Raw genomic sequence first — 25,967 nt, 5'->3', positions numbered from 1 at the left:
CAGTCATTCTAGGATCCCATACCAAGGGCACTCATTTATAAGTTGCCTATGCGGGCATGAGTCAAAGACCTTACTGAAATCCAAGTAAAATATATCTAGGTAACACTCTCCCCTGATCCAAAATCAGGAGAGTGGAAATAAGGACGAAGCTGGGAACTTCAAACTGTGGTGAGCAAATTAATAGAATTACTACTAAAACAGAGGATAGTGCAGTTTCTGGAATCCAGTGGATTACAAAATCAGAAACAGCATGGTAAAGCTTCTAAAAGACACCACAGTCAGGATTGAAATCCCCTAGCAATAGCACCTCCTCCTTCATAGCAGTTTTGTGAATATCCTCCATTAAGTCTCTGTTTCTTTCTTTTGTGATAGAGGTCTGTATATTAGACAAGTATAAATAGATGTTCCATTCTGTCTTTCCAGATTAACCTACAGTGCCTCCTCCTTACCTTGTAAGCCTTGTAATTATGTTGCTTTAATAGTATTTTTTAAATATAGTGTCACTCCTCCTCTTTCTTCCTACCTGGTCTTTCATGAATAGATTGTAGCCCAATTTTCTGTGTAGCTTGTCTCTGTGACAGCTGCTACTTCTATATCAGTTTCTTCCATGGCTGCGTATATATCTGGAACTTTAATTTCCATATAATGAGCATTAGTGTACATAGCTTTTCCCGTTGATAGCAGGGCTGAATTAGCCATGCTGTCATGGGATCTGTCAATCAGGTCCAGGAGGCGGAGCTTGTCAAAGCAGAGATTAGAGTTTTTGCTCACTGCGGCTGCGCGTTTGTTCCCGCGCAGGAAAGTAACGGAATCTCCTCAGTCTGTGATTAAGCTGAAGTGTAGTTGAAGACTGACTGCCAGGGAGGAGGGTGGGTCAGCATGGCTAATTCATCCTGCTATCTATGGAAACACCGTTTACGGTAAGCAAACTTGCTTTTTCCCGTCGATAGCAGGGCTGAATTAGCCATGCTGTCATGGGAGTCCCAAGCTCCCAATCACGTTGTTTATGATATATATATTTGTACGTGATCTTTGACAAGGTGGTGGTCACCTTGGATAGGATGATAGAGATTGCAAGATTGCTTGCCCTATCTTTGCATCAGTGGCTGCCTGTTGATCAAGGCAGTAGTGAGATGTAAAGGTATGAAGCGATGACCATGTAGCTGCCTTGCAAATGTCTACTAATTCATCTTGCTATCTACGGAAACACCATTTACGGTAAGCAAACTTGCTTTTCTAGATGTTGCCCTTGTTTCCCAATTCTATACAAGTGTTTAATGTTGTTTACTCATCCCTGATGATCCTAGTTTAAAGTCCTTTTCAGTGGGTTTGCCCATCTTTTCTGGACGATTCTGCTCCCTTTCTTCGACACATGGACCCCATTTCTGCTCAGCAGTCCTTGGTATGTCATCCCATAGTCCAGGAAATTGAAATGCTCTCATCACCACCATCTACACAGCCATTCATTCATCTCCTAAATCCGAGCTTCTCTGTCTGGTCCTTTGTCTTTGACTGGGAAGATGGAGGAGAATGCCACCTGTACACCTGTCTGCTTTATCCTCTCTCCCAGAGCCATGAAGTCACTTTTGATACTGTCTGTGCTGTACCTAACAGTATTATTTGTGCCAGCTTGGATGAGCAGCATCAGATAATAGTATGCTTGAGGATTTTCGGCAATCTTTCCATATAATGTCTTGGATTTTGGCACCTGAAAGCGCACTTCCTAGAACATCATGTCTGGTTGACAGATGGATGGTTCCATGCCCCTCAGAAGCCATGACTTTTCTATGCTTCCTAGGTGCAGTGGCTGTTGAGCCTGCAGCTTTGGGATTTGCATGTTTTGATTCTTCCTCATCCTGGGATGGTTTCTTCTCCTCCTTCACTTCCAGGGCTGCATACTGGGTCTTCAGCTCAAAATAAATTGGAGTTGAGGTATAGGTCTAGTGACTGTAGTAATCTGGGTCCAGCTGTCATATTGTGATTCAATTTAATCTTCTTTTCTGCTCGATTTTTCCATCTTTGATGCCCTGATATACATTTCATTGATGTAGTCCACATTCTCCCAGATGCTTCTCAGTCTTGTCACCTCCTCCTGGAGTTCTGCCAGTTGTTTTCTGAGGGAGTCGATCTGCAGACATCTTTCTCACGGAACCGATTAAAAACATGGAGGTCACAGAAAATATCTCAGGTTCGTGTGTGTGTGTGGGGGGGTCACATCATCTCCAGTAATATATGCTGTCTTTTGGCTAGCATCAGCTTCATGGGTATTTGCAAAATGTCTCGCTGTTTGCGCTGAATTTTTACACAGGCCTAGGAGTGTATGTGTTTCCCTATGAACACACATTTTATCTGAGTGGCTAAGAGACTGCTTGTTTTTGTGGTTTTCTTGTTTGAATCTGGCAAGGGGCATACCCTTTCAAAGTCAGCAATATTCAATTATCTTAACCGCAGATGTCTAACCTGGGATGGAGAGCTCATCTAAATCAGTGGTTCCCAACCTTTTTTGTGTCATGACACACATGGCATAGGACTCACTTTAGGGAAAAATAAACTGAAGACTGCCAGGGCGCTGGCTAGCAATTGGAAGAAAAGTTTACCGCACACTAGAGCTAAAGCCACAGCACACCGATTAGGAAACACTGATCTAAATGGACCTTACACTTAAGGTCTCTGGTCTCTCCAGGAAAAATAGCTTGACATAAGGGAAATATGTTATTCATTAATGGTTTTCAGAAACCATGTAGCCAATCAAATTATCCTTATTCAAAAAGGCAATCAGGTGGCCATATTCTATTTGATCAATCCTCCTGGTGTTGGGAAATGGTCAGATTCTAAAGCCAGGCCATCTCACATGGGACAGGCTTAAGAGCCACTTACTGGCAGGCTAGGAGAATGTTCTTCCAGACAGGCAGAGTCACAAATTAGACGCTCCCATGAGTGGGCCCTTAGCCAAACATGGCAGGCAGCATCTTTTCACAGTGAGGAGCTCCCAAGGTAGTTCTGTTTGCAATGAATCATAACAGGAAAGTAGCTGCTTCTGCCCCAGAAGGAGAAAAGAGCAGTCTAGTTCAGATGCCTTTTCCCTTCACTGGGGAAGGCGTCTAATGGTCTGGGATACTGATACGTGGACATACGGGAAAAAGCATAAGACTGCTTCTAGAGCCAAGTCCTAAAGGAAATGAAGAAAGTGTGCATGGGGGTAGCTTGCTGATGTGGCGGTTACAACCCTTAACCAATAAGCCTTGATGCTTTTGATGCAACTGCAACATTGCTCTCTGCTTCGACAGAGGCGAGTGGAGGATGGAGGGAAAGAAGAATGACTTTTTTTACAGTCTGGGGTATGATGTGCAGATTTGGACTGCTTCTATGGCCAAGTCCATAAGCAAAGCTCGTCAAGGAGCATTGACTGATACACAGGGGTAACTTGCACGGTATGGCAGATATTACCATGAGAAGTTTGCGGGGCAGACTTGATGGACTATTGGTCCTTTTCTGCTGTCATTTCTATGTTTCTGCGTATCTTCTGATACCTTTAGTGGCAAAACCCTAAGTAGAAAAGAAGGGACCAGTGGACTCTGAGGCTCATAGAAGCATCTTGGCCGAGAAAGATTTGATTTCCAGTCCTCCTGGATTTAACCTATAGAGTTCTAATCAGGTTGGGAATTTTTCCAAATCTAATATTACAATATTGAGGAAAATTGCTTGATCCTAACTATGTGTCCTATCCTTATGTCCTGGATTTTAAGAGCGAAGTGATAAGCTCTTTTAGTCTCTCCAATTCAGTTTCTTAGGTACTTCTTGCTTCTAGGAAGAAATCCATTAGCAGGTCTTATGATGGCAAATGGAAGAAGTTTGCTATCTGGTGTGATGGAAAGGCCCTGGATCCATTTTCTTGCCTCCCACAAAAACTGCTTGAATCCTTTCTATATATTCTGAGTCTGGGTACAAACTAACTGTCAGTTACACCAGAGTGCAGTTGGCACATTCTATTATTAATGTGAAGATTGTACAGCTCTTAGATGTGAGATTCTTCTAGGTTTTTTGTCAATTGAAGCCATTCATTAGGCTACCTGCAGTGTAATGAGTGTTGCGGTCCCGGGTCGGCCCCGGGAGCGCCGCCTACCTCGCCGGGCTTCCTAGATCTTTTTCCTGGGTGGTAGCTCCTAATATGGAACCTAACATCGTGTAACTACAGCAAGGATTATTTTTCCCTATATGCATCACCTTGCACTTGTTCTCATTAAATTTCATCTGCCATTTGGTTGCCCAATCTTCCAGTCTTGCAAGGTCCTCCTGTAATGTATCACAGTCCACTTGTGATTTAACTACTCTGAATAATTTTGTATAGTCTGCAAATTTGATAACCTCACTCGTCGTGTTCCTTTCCAGATCATTTATATATATTGAAAAGCACCGGTCCAACTACAGATCCCTGATGCACTCCACTGTTTACCATTTTCCACTGAGAAAATTGACCATTTAATCCTACTCTCTGTTTCCTGTCTTTTAACCAGTTTTTAATCTATGAAAGGAAATCGCCTCCTATCCCATGACTTTTTAGTTTTCTTAGACTCCTCTCATGAGCGACTTTGTCAAACGCCTTCTGAAAATCCAAATACACTACATCTACCGGTTCGCCTTTATCCACATGTTTATTAACCCCTTCAAAAAAATGAAGCAGATTTGTTAGGCAAGACTTCCCTTGGGTAAATCCATGTTGACTGTGTTCCATTAAACCATGTCTTTCTATATGCTCTACGATTTTGATCTTTAGAATAGTTTCCACTATTTTTCCCGGCACTAAAGTCAGGCTCACTGGTCTATAGTTACCCGGATCGCCCCTAGAGCCCTTTTAAAATATTGGGGTTACATTGGCCACCCTCCAGTTTTCAGATACAATGGATGATTTTAATGATAGATTACAAATTTTAACTAATAGATCAGAAATTTCATTTTTGAGTTCCTTTAGTACCCTAGGATACATGCCCATCCGGTCCAGGTGATTTGCTACTTTTTAGTTTGTCAGTCTGGCCTATTACATATTCCAGGATCACAGTGATTTGGTTCAGTTCATCTGACTCATCACCCTTGAAAACCATCTCCGGAACTGGTATCTCCTCAGCATCCTCATTAGTAAACACGGAAGCAAAGAATTAATTTAGGCTTTCTGCACTGACCTTATCTTCCCTAAGAGCCCCTTTAACCCCTCTGTCATCTAATGGTCTAACCGACTCCCTGACAAGTTTCTTGTCTTGGATATATTTAAAAAAAATTTTTATGATGAGTGTTTGCTTCTATGGCCAACTTCATTTCAAATTCTATCTTCGCCTATTTTATCAATGTTTTACACTTAACTTGACAATGCTTATGTTTTATCTATTTTCTTCAGATGGATCCTTCTTCCAATTTTTTACCTCATCTTTTAACCATGACGGTAATCGTTTGCTTTCCTTCCACCTTTCTTAATGCGTGGAATATATCTGGACTGCGTCTCTAGGATTGTATTTTTAAACAATGTCCAAGCCTGTTGAACACTTTTAACCTTTGCAGCTGCACCTTTCAGTTTTTTTCTGTTTTCCTCATTTTATCAAAGTTTCCCTTTTGAAAGTTTAGTGGTAGATCTGTAGATTTACTTATTGTCCCCTTCCAGTTATTAGTATAAATTTGATCATGTTATGATCACTGTTGCCAAGTGTCACCAAATCCTGTGTTCCACTAAGAAATCTAAAATAGCTCACTCTCTTGTTGGTTCCTGAACCAATTGCTCCATGAAGCAGTCATTTATTACATCCAGGAACTTTATATCTCTAGCAAGTCCTGATGTTACATTTACCCAGTCAATATTAGGGTAACTGAAATCTCCCATTATTGTTGCACTGCCAAATTGGTTAGCTTCCCTGATTTCTAATAGCAATTCATCATCTGTCTGATCATTTTGTCCAGATGAACGGTAGTATACTCCTTTCACTATACTCTTATACAACACACATGGGATTTCTACCCATATAGATTCTACTGAGCATTTAGTTTCTTGTATGATCTTTATCCTGTTGGACTCTATACCCTCCCAGACATAAAGTGCCACACTCCTACCAAGTTGGTACTCCCTATCATTGCGATATAATTTGTATCCTGATATAGCACTTTCCCATTGGTTATCCTCCTTCCACCAAGTCTCTGTGATACCAATTATGTCAGTCTCATCATTTACTACTATACACTCTAACTCTCCCATCTTACTTCTTAGACTTCTGGCATTGGCATACAGACATTTCAAAGTGTGTTTTTTGCTTGTATTAACCTGCTTTTCAGTTGTTAGGGATAATTTCGAAATCATTAGCTTAGGTGATTTTTTACATATAGGCACATAGACTACGTTTGCTTTTATTGGAACCTCTCTGTTGGGATGCCCTAACTCTCCTGTTCAATAATATCCTTCAAGGATAGATTTCTCCGAACCATGCACTGCTGAGTGACTGTCTGCTTTCCCCCTTGTTCTAGTTTAAAAGCTGCTCTATCTCCTTTTTGAAAGTTAGTGCCAGCAGCTTGGCTCCACTCTAGTTAAGGTGGAGCCCATCCTTTCAGAAAAGTCTCCCCCTTCCCCAAAGGTTTCCCCAGTTCCTTACAAAACTGAATCCCTCTTCCCTGCCGCATCGTCTCATCCACACATTAAAACTCTGGAGCTCTGCCTGCCTTTGGGGACCTGCACGTGGAACAGGAAGCATTTCAGAGAATGCCACCCTGGAGGTTCTGGATTTCAGCTTCCTACCTAAAATCCTAAATTTGGCTTCCAGAACCTCTCTCCCACATTTTCCTATGTCGTTGGTGCCCACATGTACCATGATTATATTTAAGATTATCTTGATTGTCATTTATAGAAGCAGGACATAATAGGCTTGATTTTCAAACTGACTTACACTCTTAAAACCCTGCTTTATGCATGTAAGTGGAGTTTTGAAAATCAGTTTAGAGATCTTATGTGTAAAAATATGCGCGAAACTCCACATGTGCTTTTATCCGCACTGCTAAGAGAGATTCCTGGGGGTTGGAGTCCGGGTGGGAAAGCATTTACATGCATACTTTCGATTTTCAAAAATATGTGCATTAAATGGGCAAGCAGAAAGTTAAACCTGCTTGGAGGCAGGTGCAACTTTCTGCACATAAGTGCAAGCATATACAGGAGCAGCCCACAGATTTTGAATAAGAAAGGTTTCAACTTTTTTTTTAACTCTTTATTTATTAGACAGACAAATATAACATAATATAAAGTTCAACATGTTATGGATACAAACACCATTTGAACAAGCGCTAGTATATCTCGTATTATTACAATTCTGACTAACTTCCACCATCCATCCCATTTTTTGCCTTTTACCTGTAAATTTTTTTTAAATAAATATGCTGGCAGAGTTGCTGGATTTCATTGACTATGGGACTGATTTACTAAGGTTTTTTACCTATTTTGTACATATGGGGGGAAAAAACCTAGTAGGTCAAACCTATATTTGCTGTGGGCCAGATTTTGTAATCTACACCCGATTTAATAACATGCACACGCAGCCGCGCGCATGTTATAAAATCCGGGGTCGTTGCGCACAAAGGGGTGCACACTTGTGCACCTTGCGCGCGCCAAGCCCTAGGGGAGCCCCAATGGCTTTCCCCATTCCCTCTGAGGCCGCTCTGAAATTGGAGCGGCCTCGGAGGGAACTTTCCTTCTGCCCCCCCCCACCTTCCCCTCCCTTCTCCTATCTAACCCCCGCCCCCCAGCCCTACCTAAATCCCCCCCCCCCTTGTTTTATTTACGCCTGCCTCTGAGCAGGTGTAGCTTGTGCGCGCCGGCCGAGTGCAGGCATGCGATCCCCGGGCCCAGTGGCAGTGGCGAGGCTTCTGGCCATGCCCACACCCCTCCGCGCCCGCACCCCACCCATTTTTTCAAGCCCCAGGACATACGCGCGTCTCGGGTCTTGCGCGCATCGCCGAGCCTATGCAAAATAGGCTCGGCGCGCGCAGGAGGGGTTTTCAAGGGTTACGTGCGTATATTACACGCGTAACCCTTTTAAAATCCGCCCCTGTGTGTATAACAGACCTGCATTCTAACTATTTGACTTATTTTTAAATCCCAATATAGTATCTGACCTTTTAAAATGACAAAACCAATTGTCATCTAGTCAGATTTCATTTCCCAAATTCCCTCTCAGACTTTAGATATGGCCAGCCACTTAGTACACTTTTAAAAATGACTTTTAACTTCAAAATGCAAGACAGATATTGGTTTTATAATAGCAATATTAAATTTATGGTAGTAGTAATATCTTTAGAAGTGATAATCTCCCATCATTAGTGCCCAGGGCCAAGCTATAATCTTTTGTTCCATTTCTTGTTTCTTGACCCAGCCTGGTAGCCTCCCTGTACAGTCAGGTATGCACCACTAACAAACAAAAACAATATATTTTCAATTTTAAGTGATTTTTTTTCATGACTTAGGGCATTTGTTTTCTGGCTGTTTTATAACTTTATTGCTAAGCCTTTCATAAACTTGCATTTTGTGCATGCAGCACTTGTATAGGTTCAGATGGTTGTGGGAGTATTACATACAAGAATGAAAACAAAAAGCCACTTGGCTTATGCCAAACCCAGAGCTATGGGAAAAAAGTCACTTACTAGAATATTTTCTCTGAGCCTCTATATTTTAATGTTACTCACCCATCTTGGGGAAGGCAAGCCATTTCAACATGGCTCATCAGCTGGTGTCTCTTAAACACTGAAAGATGCAAAACTTATCAGTTCCCCACCAGAGTTAGAATTCATTAAATAATTTCTTGTATTTCTGCATTATATTATATATTAGATAAGATTTATTTGTGTTTGCTAAAAAGTTGATACCCCAATGATTTGTTTTTACTACAAAGTATACTTTAATTATAGGGCATTTTAATTGAAAGGCAACTGATTTTTTTATTTAAAGGCAAATTAACTCTTGACATACAGTTTAAACTAAACAAGAAATTGTTTCCCCTTTAATCTACCTATCTATGAAGACTTCAGAAATAGTTTTTAATAAGATTGTTCTAAAGATTGTGTGTTGTAAAGGATCAATACCTTCTTCTGAATTGGTGATAGTCATATTGGGTAGAATTAAATCAAACATTGAGTTGTAGAGTCCTAGGTTATTTCACCTGTAAGGCTTAATTCTCTTGGAGATCACCACTACAGTAGATCATAGTTACCATCAGAGTAGGAAGTTAATTATCTGAAGTTAGTAGTTTGCTAGGCACCTATAAACTTGCTTGAAAAGTAGTTTATTTAAAGATTTATAACCAATAGGTCCAAAGTATTTGCTTCCTGAGGTACAGCATGACATTCATAATGTAAAATAAATAGTGATTCACTTACTTCATAAAAGTAAAGATAATTGAATATTACAAATTATCACCCAGCATAGAAACATCTTAAATATACACACTGTCTTCATGTAGCAGTGCATTTTAGCATTTCATGATAAGTCCTCAAAGAAGAAAAAAGATGCTGCCTTGGAAACTCAATTTCAAGGAGAAAAACTTTTTTTTTTTTTGTGTGGTCCTTTGCTGGCGCATCCATTCTTCCTCACACCATGTCATTTAGGACTTGCCTTCATTTCATATTGTTTTCCTATTCTTTCCTTCCTCCTCCTTTTTGTGCTTTTCTTCTCTTCATTTTTAAAATTACTAGTCCATGCTGACTATGACCCATATGCTGTGGCAGGAGTATGTAATGATCATGGCAAGACCTATGCGTTATATGCGATCACCGTACATCGGCGAAACCTAGAAGGCATTGAAGACATTTGGAAAACATATCGTCGCTACAGTGACTTTCATGACTTCCACATGCGGATCACTGAACAGGTAAAACTAGTTCCATAGATGTTTTCAGTTATATGCTTTGAAGTTTTAGCTATAGAAAGACCTTGATTTAAATGTCAAGTGTTAGTAGTAATATGCCTTTTTTTCCCCCCATGAAAGAGTTACAAGTTGTATGTAAGCACAATAAAGCACCATTTATCTGTAATGGTCAGTGCTTAGATCATTTCAGATAATGTATGTTTCCGTATTAGTTCTTCTGAATAACAGAACGTATGAAGCCAACCAATTTTCAAATTATGAAGGGTTTTCCAGATAATAGATCATGGCCTGTGAACTGTAAGTTGTTTTTTTTTTTCTTTCATCAGTAGAGTTTCTGGTTAATAGATTTTCAGATAAATGTTGCTTCAGTTTAAATTATTTTATAGGTAAAACAAATTAGCTACAGTAATTCAGTTTTTGAATGTATACTGTGTGAGATTATATTAGAGCATAAATGTAATATACTAGTAGATAAGACATTACGTTCCCAACATGTCTAACACTGACACCTAATCTGTTAATTTGTAGTAATCGTATAGCATTTTGCTGGTTTTCATATTTCATTGAATTTTAACTTCTTTGCTAATAAAAGTGTATTTATTAAACATTTTTTATACCACTTATAATAGAAAAACCATGCTAAGCAGTTTCTCCTAAGACAAGCAGAATGGTAGTCCTCATCTGGAACTTTGACTGTGTACACTGAGCATGCACAGCAAGCTCTAAACCATACGTCCACACGGGATCCCTCTTCAGTCTCTTTTTTTTCTGCAGAGCTTTTGCCTTGTGGTTAAGTGAGCTCTTGGCTTTCCTTCAGGAAATTGCCTTGGAAAATGTTTCACTGATTACTTTTCAGTTTTTGCACGTTTCATCCATGTCAAGTCACTCTTGGCTTCTCTTAGACTTCTCAGTCAGGTTTTTCAGTGTTTCAGTGAGTTTATTTTCACTTCTGTTTCCCCGTGGCAGCAGTGCCTCGGTGCCCACCAGCGTCGACCGCCCACCGTCACCATCTCTTGTTTTTTTTTTCCCTTCTTTTATTTTGTATGGCCTTGTCTGGTTTCCATTGATGCCCCCAGTGCCTGAAGACCATGTAATTCAAGGACCACCACGAGGTGCGTGTCCTCTGCCTGGAGGTGCCGCTTGTGCACCCAGATGACACCTAAGGGACATCACGCTCGACTCAATAAGATGGAGAAACACTCAAAGTTGAGGAAGTCCGAGCCATTGACATCGGCATCGATGGCATCTACACTGATGGACCTTGGAGCCGCGCCGATGGGCACCAAGTCATTGACATCAGTGGGGCTGTCGATGCCGCCAGGGTCTGGCCCCTGTCGGTCTCTTCCAGGTTGAAGACATCGGGTTCATTGTCATTGACCTCTGCACTGTGGAAAGATTGGGTCAAGCACCGAGGAAGCCGAGGAAGCATTGGCACAGGTCACCTTTGATGCACAGTGCCAGGCTCGGGAAGGCACGGGCTCATGCCATGATGCCCCCGAGTGACCCCACAGTGCAGAGTGCCCATCCTTCATCGATGCTGGGGGTCCACGACGGTGTCCACCAGTCCTGGTGCCAGTCACCGATCCACCCCTCCTAACTCCCAGTCTGTTTTGGCATTGGCAACTTTTCAGGAGGAGTTGGCATGCAGAGTCCAGCTGGTGGTGGAACAGGCATCATAGGACATCGAGCCAGTAGCACCAATGGTGCCGCTGCTGGAATGGCTCAGTGTGCTCATCGGTGTGTTACCGACCCGGGGCAGCCATCAATGCCCAGCAGGGCACCAATGCTTCCCCGACCAATATGGAGCTTGTTGCGGGTTCCTACAAGGAGGAAGTTCCATCAAGGTTGGCAGGGACACTAAGGCCTGCAGGCCCCCGTACAGCTTTGCTGACACCGGTCCCACCAATGCCCATGCCTCTGGATGAAGGCTAAGCACCTAGGGCCCAATCCCCTGTGAATTACAGTGAGGATGAGGCCCCATATGATTCCTGTGGGGATGATACTGCAGACTCCTCCTAGGATTCAGAGGGTCTAAATTCAGAGCCGTCTTCTCCAGAAAAATGAAAGGGGTCTCCACCAGAGGACTTTACCTTCTCAGGTTTTGTACGGGCGATGGCCAAGGTCATCCCTTTTTGATTGATGACGGCGGATGTCATGCACAAGGTGCTGGAAATTCTTCAATTCATGGAGGGGCCTAAAGAGATCATGGTGGTCCCAATGCATGAGATATTTAAGGAATTGCTGTGAGGATCTGGGAACAACCCCTCACGGTACCTCCTGTAAACAGGAAGGTGGATATGGTATACCTCATCCAACAGGCTACTGGATTTGAGAAGCGTCAGCTGTTGCACCAATCTGTAGTGGTCAAATCTATTTATTTATTTATTTATTTATTTATTTAACAGTTTTTTATACCAACCTTCATAGTAAATAACCATATCGGATCGGTTTACAATATAACAAGGGAATAACTGGAGTAACAATTCAAGTAAAATGAAAGATAACAATGGTAGGAATAAGTCAAAGTTACAATCAACAGGGATAGAGAACTTGGAAGCTTACAATAAGCTGGAAAGAAGAAAGGCCGGTAATAAATAAGTAGTGTTACCATAGAAAAATCTACTCTCAAGAGGGCCAAGAGCTCTCAGACGCATGCTTCGGCTTCTCGGGGAAGGACCTCAGAGCAATGGATACTCTTGGGAGGAAAGTATTCCAGGGGGCCATGCTTATTGCCCACATTGCCTCTTGCCAGCTCTATATGAGCCAATATTCATGCAACCTCTGGAAGCAGGTGCAGGAGGCGGCCGAGCGGTCCATCAACAGCAGTGAGACACCACCTTATCACTAATGCATCAGGCCTGGAGTGTGAAAAACATGAGGTTTGTTTAATCTACAATGTTTTCAAGACTACATCGAAATTCTCTGCAGCAGGAATCAGTGCTTTAGAATGGCATGACTGTGGGCTCAGATCTCCGACGAGGTACAGGCAAGACTCGCTGTCTTGCAATGGACAGGAGAGAATCTCTTTAGAGATAAGGGTGAGGGATGCGGTGGCTGTTATTGGACCACCATGAGACCCTCCAGCAACTGTCCAACAGCACTTCCGACCCACCCTCCTCAGTCAGGAGGTCTACAAGGCAGGTTCAGAGGAAGTCTTTCTACCACCAGAGGAAGTACTATCCTCCAGCTCCTCATTCCCATTCACAGATGGTGAGCTCTCTTGGCTGTCCCAGGCAGCAGAAAGCTCTCAAGCCCCAGCCTAATTCCAGGATTGGGTTTTGACTGGATTGTAGGGAGCATGAGCCAGCCACCTGTACGCAAGACGCTGGACCTACCGGTCGGGGTCAGCTACGGTTCTTTGTGGATCGGTGGCCCAGTATAATCTCAGATCAGTAGGTTCTGTCCATCGTCCAAGTGTACCAGTTGAACCTATTAGGTGTCCTGCCAAATTTTCCTCTGTGTCCATTTTGGGGGCCATTAGTGCATCAGGAGGAACTGTTAAGGGAGCTGTATGCCCTCTTAATGGCCAGAGCGGTCAAACTTGTCCTTCCAAGGCAAAGAGAGCAGGGATTCTACTCCTGGTACTTCCTGATTCTCACAGGACAAGCAGGCTGGTAGTCCTTTCATATGGGTGACATCATCAAGATGGAGCCCAATCACGGAATACTTTTGTCAAAGTTGCCAGAACTTTGACTGGCACCTACTGGGCATGCCCAGCATAGCATCAACCATGCAGCCAGCAGGGGTCCCCCTTCAGTCTTCTTTTTTCCGCGCATCAGTAGCCATACGGGTTAAGGAGCTCTTCAGAGATTCCTGACAGGAATTTTCCTCACGGAACTTTGTTAAAAAAATTTCAAAACATTTTACCCCACAGGGGTCCCCTTATCGATTTCTTTGCGAATGGTAAGTTTTTTGCCTGTTTACGGTCAATTCCCGTCGAGTTTTTCCCTCGCGGCCTACCGGCCATCAACCGCACCATGACTAAATTTTGTCAAAGCCGTGGCATCGGGTTTCCGTCCATGCCACAACTGCACTCAAACAATGTCCATCACTGACCCTCACAAGGTCTGTGTGATGTGCTTGGGGTCCGGCCACGATGTCCTTACTTGCACCAAATGTAGCCAAATGACACCAAAGGGTCGCAAGGCTCAGCTCGATAAGATGGGTCTTCTCTTTGGGCCAAAAACCCCAACGCCATCGATAGCTTCAACATCGTCTGAACCAGTGCTGTCTATGTCACGCCAGCACCGGGAATTCGCTGCTACCCGACCGGCCTCGACAACACCACGGGTGTCGCCCCCCCCCCCCCCCTCTGTTTCCCCTCAAGAAAAACACTGGGGTGAACATAGAGAAAAACATCAACACCATCATCGTAAATCTCAGGCCATTGATACCAGTAAACCCTCGACATCGACGTCATCTGAGCCTCCGACAAAGAAGCCTCGTACAGAAAAGGTTTCATTCTCTTCTGTCTCTGGATCACTGAGGCATTCCCCACCTGGACAGGTGCCGGGATCCGCGATTCCACCTTCACCGGTGGACCTTCCAGCTACGCCAGTGCTACCTCCCACTCCTGAACTGGTTATTCATGCCCCAGGTTTCTGTGAGGAATTGGATCGGATGATCCAAGAGGCCATCGGCAAAGCACTCAAGGGCTTCCAACTTACATCAATACCGGTACCGGTTCCTCCTCCGGTTACCGACCCGATACCCATGGCGCTTGCACCTCTATTGGCTAGAATGGACATGTTAATTGGTGCCCTTCCACCACTCTTCATTCTACCATCGAGAGTGCCACCAATGACACATCCATCGATGTCACCAATTGCATCGGTGCCTCCCTCGATGCCAGCAATGCCGCCCTCGATGCCTCCATCGATGCCTTCGATTCCTCCTTTGGGACCATCGATGCCCAGGCCAGGGCCTTCAGGAATAACTTCGTTACTTCCTTCTGAAGAACATTTGGAAGCTGGTGTTGACTCTTATAATCCTTGGACCGATGATTCGTCCCAGGATTCTGATGATCTACCTTCACAGCCCTCTCCTCCTGGTGAAAGGAAGCGTTCTCCTCCAGAGGACCTATCCTTTATTAATTTTGTAAAGGAGATGTCTGAAACGGTCCCATTCCAGCTTCAGACAGAAGAGGACTCTAGACATCAGATGCTAGAGCTTCTACAGTTTCTCAATGCTCCAAAAGAAATCATGTCCATCCCTATTCATGACATCCTTTTGGACCTTTTGAAGAGAAACTGGGAGCATTCTGGCTTGGTGGCACCTGTTAACCGAAAAACAGATGCCACCTACCTAGTTCAATCAGCCCCTGACTTCCAAAGAACTCAGTTGGATCATCACTCGGACGTTGTAGAGTCAGCCCAAAAGAGGGCCAGATGCTTCAAACCACACTCATCCATTCCCCCAGGGAAAGATCAGAAGTTCCTGGATGCATTTGGAAGACGGGTATTCCATGAATCAATGTTCATTTCTCGCATTGCATCCTACCAACTCTACATGACCCAATACAATAGGGCCTTGTTCACGAAGATTCAAGACGTTGCTGAAGCCTTACTTCTGCAGTTCCAGGACCAACTTCATGCCCTAGCACAAAAGGGCTTAGATGCTGGCAAGCATGAAGTACGATCAGCGTATGACATCTTTGACACCGCTTCCAGGGTGTCGGCAGCCGGTATCAGTGCAAGGAGATGGGCCTGGCTGAAATCTTCGGACCTCAGACCAGAGGTACAAGACAGATTGGCTTACTTGCCCTGTGCGGGGGATAATCTTTTCGGTGAAAAGATTCAAGAAGCAGTGGCACAGTTCAAGGACCACCAAGAGACTCTTTGCCAGCTCTCCTTACTGCCCTCTGATCCCTCTCCTTCGTCCAAATGATCCTTTGAGGGATTCCAAGAGCAATTCTACCTGCAGAGGAGATACTATCCCCCAGTGTGCAGGGGTCGGCCTTCTAAGCCTTACCAAAAAGGCCAACCTAAGCAGCCTAGAGGGCAGAAGTCGCAGCCAGCCCCTCAACCAGGTCCAGCGTCAGGTTTTTGACTCCTTTCTAGAGAGCAGTACCCAGCTGCCACTTCCGACTATTCCGGTCGGCAGCCGGTTGTGCCACTTCTCCAGCCTATGGCACACAGTCACCACAGATCAGTGGGTACTGGCAATAGTATCCCAAGGTTACCACCTCAACTCTCTCTCTGTCCCACCGGATTCCCCGCCTCAGCTGACGTGGAGAACATCCGACCATTCACCACTCTTGGAGTAGGAAGTCTCCCTCCTCCTCCAGTCCCGAGCAATAGAACCAGTGCCCCTCTCAGAACAGGGGCAAGGGTTCTATTCTAGGTATTTCCTGATACCAAAAAAGTCAGGTGGGGTGCACCCAATATTGGATCTTCGCACTATAAACAAATACCTACAAAGAGAAAAGTTCAAGATGGTGACCTTGGGTTCTCTACTTCCCCTTCTTCAAAGGGGAGAAAAGGGGAGACTGGCTCTGCTCTCTAGACCTTCAGGACACCTACATGCACATTTCAATAACTCCGTCACATCGCAGATTCCTGCGATTCCTAGTAGGCCCAAAACACTTCCAATATCGAGTGTTACCTTTCGGCCTAGCATCTGTCCCAGAGTCTTCACCAAGTGCCTCGTGTTGGTAGCGGCCTACCTCAGGAGTCAGTGTCTCCATGTCTACCCCTGTCTGGACGATTGGTTGATCAGGGCTCCCTCTTGGCAAGGTGCACTGACGTCCCTTCGCCTCACTTTGCATTCCCTGATCTCCCTGGGTTTTCTCATAAACTATCAAAAATCCAGACTAGTTCCTTCGCAAACTCTATCATTCATAGGGGCCAACTTGGACACTCTAAGAATAAAAGCTTTCCTACCTCAGGATCGCGCTCTCACTCTCGCTTCTCTGGCCTTTCAACTGCAGTCTTGACAACATTCAACTGCACGTCATTTCCTGATATATTGGGCCATATGGCCTCCACAGTGCATGTCACTCCCATGGCTCACCTCGCCATGAGAGTAATGCAGTGGACTCTACGATCACAGTGGACTCAGTCTTCTCAGCCAATGTCTTCCACAATCCGCATCACCAAACAGCTCCGTCTATTGCTAGTTTGGTGGGCAAACCAATCTAATCTGGTACAAGGCCTCCCATTTCAGATTCCAGAGCCTCAAATAACCTTGACAACAGATGCCTCCAACCTCGGCTGGGGAGCACATGTTGGAAACCTGCAAATTCAGGGCATCTGGTCTCCAGGGGAAGCCAAACACCAGATAAATTTTCTGGAGCTTTGTGCAATCAGATATGCTCTCAGGGCTTTTCAGGATCACCTCTCCAACCAGGTCATCCTGATTCAAACTGACAACCAGGTGGCTATGTGGTATATCAACAAGCAAGGGGGAACGGGCTCCTACCTCCTGTGTCAGGAAGCTGCACAGATATGGGCAGAGGCCCTTTCCCACTCGATGTACCTCAGGGCCACCTACTTGGTGGGAGTGGACAATGTGTTGACGGACGAGCTGAGTCGCACTTTTCAACCACACAAGTGGTCCCTCAACCCCACTGTAGCGGACTCAATATTCCAACGATGGGGTTACCCTCACATAGACCTCTTTGTGTCAATTCACAACCACAAAGTAGGGAACTTCTGCTCTCTCACTCGCAGCCAACACCGCCAGCCCAGAGATGCTTTCTCCCTCTCACGGGCCAGCGATCTCCTTTATGCGTACCCTCCACTTCCTTTATGCGTACCCTCCACTTCCTCTCATTTCAAAGACTCGTGAAGTTGCGAAGGGACAGGGGTCTAATGATTCTCATAGCCCTTCATTGGCCACGCCAGGTCTGGTTTCCAATTCTCCAGACCTATCTGTACACCGGCACATTCCTCTAGGGAAGGACCCACTTCTGATCACTCAGAACATCGGCTGCCTTCGTCACCCCAACCTCCAGGCCCTCTCCCTGACTGCCTGGATGTTGAAAGGTTAATACTTCAACCTCTTAACCTTTCAGAACTGGTTTCCCGTGTCCTAGTAGCTTCACAAAAGCCTTCCACAAGGCAGTCTTATCGTTATAAATGGAACAGGTTTACGGGATGGTATACTTCTATGTCCATCGATCCCTTCACTTGTCCCACACCGAAGTTTCTGGACTATCTCTGGCACCTGTCAGTCAGGCCTCAAAACTTCTTCTATCAGGGTACTTGTCAGTGCAGTAGCCACCTTCCATAAAGGTGTGGGGGATTTATCCATTTCAGTACAACCCCTTGTCACACGCTTTTTGAAGGGCTTGCTTCACCTTAAACCTCCACTGCGCCCTCCAGCCCCTTCTTGGTACCTCAACATAGTTTTGGGACGGCACATGAAACCACCGTTTGAGCCTCTCCAATTCTGTGATCTCTGCTTACTCACTTGGAAAGTGATTTTTCTTTTGGCGATCACATCGGCTCGCAAAGTTAGTGCGTTACAGGCCTTAGTCACCTACCCGCCTTACACTAAATTTCTGCATGACAGGGTAGTACTCCGCACTCACCCTAAATTTTTGTCTAAAGTAGTATCTGAGTTTCATATCAATCAATCCATTATACTACCCACTTTCTTTCCCAGGCCCCACTCAAACCCAGGAGAATGGGCTCTGCATACCCTTGACTGTAAACATGCTCAAGCATTTTATCTAGACCCTACAGCTGCTCACAGGAAAGACACCCAATTGTTTGTTTCCTTTGATCCCATCAAATTGGGCAAACCTGTGGGTAAGCAGACTCTCTCCTCCTGTTTAGCGGACTGTATTTCCTTTTGTTACCAACAGGCAGGCATTCCGCTTCAAGACCATGTTAAAGCACGCTCGGTCAGGGTCATGGCAACATCAGTAGCGCATCTACGCTTGGTGCCACTTGCTGACATCTGTAAGGCTGCTACCTGGAGCTCTCTCCACACCTTCACAGCCCATTATTGTTTAGACAAGGCTGGCAGACAAGATTCCATCTTCGGCCAGTCTGTGCTACGCAACTTATTTGCAAACTGAGGTACCAACATCCTTCTGCCAACCCGGTAGGGTTCAGGATGCCCTCTACCAAATTCCACCCCAGTTCTTGTGCCTGTTGCACGTCTTTGGGAACATTTGGTGCATTGCTCGGGCATCCTCAGCTCGGTACTCACTCATATGTGAGGACTACCATCCTGCTTGTCCTGTGATAAAGCAGAGTTGCTTACCTGTAACAGGTTTCTCACAGGACAGCAGGATGTTAGTCCTCACGAAACCCACCCGCCACCCCGTGGAGTTGGGTTCGCTTACGATTTATTATTTTATTTTTCGCATGTACTTTTACTATAAGACGAGACTGAAGGGGGACCCCTGCTGGCTGCAGGGTTGATGCTATGCTGGGCATGCCCAGTAGGTGTCAGTCAAAGTTCTGGAAACTTTGACAAAAGTGTTCCGTGATTGGGCTCCATCCTGATGATGTCACCCATATGTGAGGACTAACATCCTGCTGTTACAGGTAAGCAACTCTGCTTTCCAAAGAGGACAGTGGGACTCCATCCCATCCTAGACCCGAGGCCTTTGAACAAATTTCTCAAAAAAGAAATGTTCAAGATGGTTTCCTTGTGCACCCTGATGCACCTCTTGCAAAAAGAGGACTGGCTATGCTCCCTTGATTTAAAGGATGCATACACTTACATTGAGATCTTCCCAAGTGTCTCAGATTTGTGTTGGGAAAACAGCACTTCCAGTACAGAGTGTTGCCGTTCAGGCTAGCGTAGGCCTCATGTGTCTTTACAAAATGCCTGGCTATGGTGGGAGCACACTTCCGCAGGCTGGGAGTGCATGTTTTCCCTTACTTGAGCGATTGGCTGGTTAAGAGTTCTTCTTATGCAGGGGCCAGTCAGTCCATGCATTTGACCATCCAGGTGTTGGAGTCTCTAGGGTTCATCATCAACTACCTGAAGTTCCACTTCAGCCCATCACCTCGATTGGACATCATAGGAGCCCTACTAGACACAGCTCAGGCAAGAGCCTTCTTGTCGTGATCCAGGGTGGTCAGCTTGGCATCCATAGAGCCAGTGATTCAATAGAGCCAACAGGTTTCAGCTCAGCACATATTGAGACTGCTAGGCCACATGGCCACAACCGTCCATGTTACTCCCTTGGCACACTTACATATGCGCAGAACCCAATGGACCCTGAGATCACAGTGGCACCATGCTGATATCCAAGTCACTTTGTCTCTCCGGCACTCTTTGTCCTGTGGTAGGTTCTTTTGAATTTGCAACGGGGAACATCTTTCCAAAATCTCCCTACTGAAATTGTCCTAACCACCGGCCGCCTCCAACCCCTCCCCGCCCCTTTAACTGGGCCTGGCACTTTGACACATAACAGGGGTTACATGCGTGGCCGGGCCCTTTGAAGATGTGTGCAGCGCACGCAAGGCCCAGCCATGAGCGTAACCCTTGATTTTGCACGTTGGGGGGGGGGGGGGGGGGTTGGGATTTAAAATTTGGCTGCATGTGCACAAGATGGACGCTCTTCCTTGAAAAACAGAATGAGCATGGAAGTGCCTGAAAGACCAGCAAGCAACGGGACGGCAAACCCCTGAGCTGTGCCACACCCCAATCAAAAGACTTGGAAATATTTTTAAAACTCCTGGAAAATGACAGCCCAAAGCAAGGAAGAGATTCTAATGTGGTTGAAGTTGGCTCAGGCATTGTAGCTAGTAAGGATCGCCAGTAAAGATCATGGGATTAAGACTTCCTCTCCACTCACACTCGCCGGACTAAGGGGTAGGAGGGGGCAACAGCCAGCTCCACTGTCTTGTGGCTGCAAAGTGGCCACAAGGGCCTCCAGGATGCTAAACGGGCCTGTAGCAATCTGTGCTCACTTATCCTTCACTCCTTCTGGCATAAAGTTTCATCTCTGGAGCTCCCCCTAAGTTGAAAAACATGTGCAGCAAAGTTTTGAGCCGTTTCCTGTCCACATCTCCCTGAGCTGACAGGCTGTGTAGAGCACGGTCTTTCTCCAGCATTCCACAGCCTGTACCATTTTCCTCCACTGTGGTAGGAAAAATGTGAACCGAATAAGTAAAGCAGAATTGCAGACTCACTGACAGCCAATTCAAAGAAATACTCACCTACACTGCAGTCACCGCTGTCACTGTCTACAATTGCTGAGCAGCAAGCCCAGTCCTCTCTGGTAGTTTTTTTTTTTCTTTTAATTATTGCTTAACCCTTCAGGAACAGTAACTATTAAAAGCACAGGTTCCGAAGGGGAGAGGGCAAACAGAAGGCACATGAGAAAGGGGGAAGGAGGGAGAAAAGGAGCAGAGATCTCAAACTTCAATCCCTCTGGAAGGCCTCTGGTCCTGATCCACTCAACAGAGGGAGGGGAGCACCAGGCTGTCGAACCTGGAGCAACATCTTTTCCAATTGCAAGGATCCAGCTCAAATGAGGGAGAGAGCAGTCAATCACCTCAGGAGCAACTTCCTTTTCAGCCTGTCAGGCCTGAGTCCATAGCACAATATATCCACCATCTGCTGGAAACAAAAAAATACTGACAGACTAGTGTCAGCACGAGAGTATATAACGAGTAACATCAGCAAGTCTGTTGATCTGTCTCCATCTGTTGGTTGGCATACATAATCCGATTGCAGAAGTGATCTAACTGGACGAAGAATTGGATAATTCTTGTCACTCCAATAAAAAGCATCTCAAACTAGAAAGGTGATGATGTACATGAATTTGAGACCACAACATTCCTGTTTTAAGATGTTAGATTAATGTGGTTATAGAATAATTTAATAATAGAAGTAGGCATAAGAAATTGTGCTTTCAAACAAAATATTACAAAAAGAGAAACAGTTGTGGAATGATAACTTTGTTTTACCAGTGGATAAAGTTCAGAAAAACAGGCTGTAAGCATCAGCTATGTATTGTCTGTGTCAGCTTTGTCTGTAGAACTAATATGTGATTTTTTTTTTTTGTTTGCAAATAATGTGATGACAGTGATTAATTACACTTTGTCTCCATTTACTTCTTTTTTGGTCACCCTGGCAAGTTATAGTTATAAAAATGAAAAGGCACATTATAAATGAATCAGAAAAATGTAAATGTTTTGTTAAAAAAATATGTAATTTGTGTTTTCATTAAGTGACATTTTTGCCTTACTAAAGGAGAAAAGTAAAATAAATCTAATGCCATATTGTACTACTATTGAATAAATTATATTCTATTAGTATTTTTCTACTTTTTAAAATCTTAATTATGTTCTTATACAGTATTTCATTTTAAAGTAATTACAACTGCATCTGGTTGGAAGGTAAAATTGCTCTTCTATAACAGATCCTGAAGTGTACTTAAAACTAGATATATTTTGGAGAATATATTAAAAGTTGTGACACATCAAAGAATAATCCCTCTTTATTAAACTGTACTGCTATGTTGAAAATTGGAAAGTTTTTTTTCTTAAATGAAAAAGTTTGTCTTCTGTTACGTTAGTGTCTTTAAGACTGACAAGACAAATGTTCTCTGCAGCAGTTTAATTGGCATGTTGCAGTGATTTAGTTCATTTGTCATATTGGTCATAGAGCTTAAAAAATAAAACTGAGCTTGGGAAATGGTCATTTAGGTTTTAAGTTGAAAAGCTAAGTATCTGTGAGGTCTGAGAGTAAGACAGCTGTCGGAAACTAGACAATCTGTCTTTTATTAGTTTACATTCTTCTACAGCAGAAAAAACATCTATAAAATGTCATAATAAAGAGCCATTGTAATTCACCAGCTGATACGAAGTGTAACCTGTTAACGACATGGTCCTCTAAAAAGGGTAAAAGGTTTTTGAATCATATCTTTCTAGATGAAAATTGAAGGTTTCTTTTGTCCTTTAAATTTTCTCAAACTGAATATTTGTTTCTCTATTTTCTTGGTAGTGTTAGAAATGCCCTGGACTTTCTAGAGTTTGTTTGAACCTAGCAATATAGCAGCCTATCATAAGAGAGTGCAAGACTCAGCAATTCATGGTTTTCCATTACCACTAACCTTTGCTGAGGATCCTCATCTCAAATCCTAATTTCAAAATACCTATTTAAAGCCAGCATATTCAGTTGTTACCTTACATTTTAAATATGTATTTATTTGTTTTTCTATACTGATATTCATCGGACATATCACACCGGTTTACAGTGCAACAGAGGAGTCTATTAGCGTAGACTTCTTGTTTTACATTAGAGCATTGTGACATTCAAGGTTGGACTTGTTCACATTTATAAGATTTTGCATTGAAATTTATAGCACATTGCATTGAGCGTATTCAAAGGATTAGAAAATAAAACAAATATCTTATACTTTTATTGTTAATAATCTTACCACTTTTATAGGGACCTTCGTTTTTTAGTTACTTTATTTTCCTGGTGATTTCAGTGTGTTGATTTAAAAAAATATATATCAGTGAAAAAATTACATTTCCACCAATTTTTTTTCCTGTATTTTCACGTAGATAAGCAGGATGAATTAGCCATGCTGTCTGGGATGTCCTCCCGTCCTGTAGGTGGCGGAGCTCTCAAAGTAAAGATCTAAGTCTTGCTGTAGTGTGTGCCTGCTTGGCACCTCCCCCTCCCCTCTGCAGAGTCTCCTCAGTCCGTTTTTTTCCGCGAGCCTGACAGCACGCGGAGCTCTTGGTCTCCTCGAGCTTTTTTCTGAGAAAAGTTTGATTTCTAAAAAGAAGTTTTCTTCGGGTTAAAACCCTTAATAGTAGTTAGACTTAACTACTTATCAAGGAATTCGTTGAATTCTTACTACAATGCCTCATCCAGGCTTCAAATTTTGTAGCTGTGGAAAAATCATGTCAGTCACAGACAGGCATGTATTGTTTTACACATGTCTGGGGCCCCAGCATGAACAATCCACTTGTGCTGACTGCGGATGGATGTCCCCCAGAGTACAACCCAAAAAGCACGAAGGAAGGCGATCTATGAAAGCCGTCAAGATGAACAAAGAAGATAGATGCCTGATGTCTTATGAAATCCTTTATTGAAGCGGAGACACAAAATTTGCCCATTTTGTGTCTCCGCTTCAATAAAGGATTTCATAAGACATCAGGCATCTATCTTCTTTGTTCATCCCCAGAGTACAACGGCAGAGAGCAGCAAAAATTGAGGAGTTAAGAAGAGCTGCGATAGAATCTTATGCCCCCTAGGAGGATACGGCAAAAAACCTCCCCAGGGCCGCAGCATGTGCCGAAGGAGTCGGCTTGGCCGCAAGCGGCATCGGTGGGGCATTCGGCGTCGATTGTGCCGATGAAAAATATACCATCCACGCAGGTACCCGGAGCGGGCGATGCAGCCAAGGTGTCGAAAACATCACTTGCGTCGATGCGGCGACGCACCCGGCGCATTGACGCATTTACACCGCCGCACCCAGCGCATCTAAATTAAGCCATGCTTCGGGCTCGAAGCATGGCTATTCTACCTCGACGCACCGATGCGCTATGGAACCGGCTCACCATAAAAAGCATTCGGACTCGACTCCATCGATACATAAGACTCTAAAACCACCTAAAAAGCATGTCTCAGGACATAAAAGATGAAGAGAACCACCTCCACTACTCATTGTTGATGAGGACTCTGTATCATCTCCTCCTGGACCCTCTTCGCCATCCCTTCACTCAGAGCAATAGGAACCATTGCTTAAAAAACCTCGCAAGTTTTTGGAAGATACTCACAGACCTGCTGAACACTCTCCACCTTCTCCTAGGGTGACACCGCCAGCTAGACAGCCTCAACAAGCTCTAGCATCTCAAGCAATGTCCCAGATTTCTCTGATTCTGGCACAATTTTTAGCTTCAATGGCTGATCAAGACCCCCCTGAAGAGCTGCTGCCATCAGAGGAACCCCAGTCGCCTTCAGGATGCCCCTCTCCAGAGCCGGCACCAACCTCACCTTCACCACCACCACAAGATGTTTCACCAGTAACATCCTCTCCCGGTTCTTCTGGATATCCTTCGGACTCCCCAGAGGACCAGCCATAGTGGTTTCACCTCCCGAGGACTTAACCTATTCAAAGTTCCTGGAGAAAGTAGGTCAAACCCTCAATATAGAAACCAGAAAGCTGCCTGATCCTAGAGCAGACGTCCTAGGTCTACTCAAAGTCTTTGAAACACCAGCAGAACCGGTAGCATTACCTTCCCATGATGTACTTGACACCCTCATGAAGAGAGCTTGGGAAACACCCCTCACAGGACCAGCCACTTCCAGGAAATCAGAGTTAAAGTATAGGATGCGTAAATCCTCCTATTATTCTCACTTACAATTGCCGTATGCATCCGTGGTAGTGGAATCCTCGATGCAAAAAGCCCGCAAATCAAGACTTCACTCAAACATGCCTCCAGGTCGAGATAATAAGTACATGACGACTATGGAAAACGGGCATATCAGTCTGGCATGCTCAATGCCAGAATACAGCAACACCAATTTGCAATAACTCAATATTTATTTGAATGTTTGCAAGCCCTAAAACCAAAGTTACAGGAGGGCTCGCCTGACCAACAACTACTGGAGGAATTCCATAATTTGGAAGAAGGAATGCAACATCTCATATGCACAGTGTAAGAAGGCTTCAAAACATCAGCAAAGCCTACAGCAAATGCTGTTGCCGCCAGAAGAATAGCATGGCTTAGAGCCAGTGCTACAAGGGAGAAAATACAAGAAAAATTGGCAAATCTTCCATGTCTGCCAGATAACTTATTTGGAGATCACTTTAAAGATACAGTGGCTCAATTAAAAGAGCAAAAATTAGCTGTTCGGTCTCTAACCACTCCAACACCTTTCTCTTATTACAGAGGTTACTATTCGGGTTACAGAAGACCACAATACCAATGCCGACCCTTTAGGCCTTATCCGCCTTCACAAACTCCAACCTCTCGTCAATGTCAGAGGACTCCTAGGCAAACCAGGACACCTCAGGAACAAACCCAACCTAAAACTTCCCAAAGTTTTTAGAGCATCCGACACCGCCGCTACCTCTCTTAGTCAGCGGCAGATTAACTCATCTGCATGGACCAACATATCAACCAACAGCTGAGTATTAAACATCATAAAGGA

At 44.2% G+C, this 25,967-nt stretch overlaps 1 protein-coding gene across 7 annotated transcripts in view; it reads left to right on the top strand.

Moving 5' to 3' along the window:
• The window catches only part of SNX13 (sorting nexin 13), a 447,782-nt gene that overhangs the window by 308,305 nt on the left and 113,510 nt on the right, over positions 1-25,967 (top strand). For 4 of the 7 annotated variants that reach the window (XR_003854521.1, XM_029589038.1, XM_029589035.1 and 1 more), the window contains one exon: positions 9,709-9,884. Coding sequence is in view for 4 of the 7 variants with exons in the window: in XM_029589038.1 (XP_029444898.1) it covers positions 9,709-9,884 (176 nt within the window). In the remaining 3 variants the exon portion in view is untranslated. Of the gene's footprint in view, positions 1-9,708; positions 9,885-25,967 lie in introns of those variants that run through there. The other 3 variants (XR_003854523.1, XR_003854522.1, XM_029589036.1) reach the window with 3 other exon arrangements.

This window comes from Rhinatrema bivittatum, chromosome 2 (genome assembly GCF_901001135.1).
Source record: "Rhinatrema bivittatum chromosome 2, aRhiBiv1.1, whole genome shotgun sequence".
NCBI classification, from domain to species: domain Eukaryota; kingdom Metazoa; phylum Chordata; class Amphibia; order Gymnophiona; family Rhinatrematidae; genus Rhinatrema; species Rhinatrema bivittatum.
This window is presented reverse-complemented; position numbering and strand designations above follow the sequence as displayed.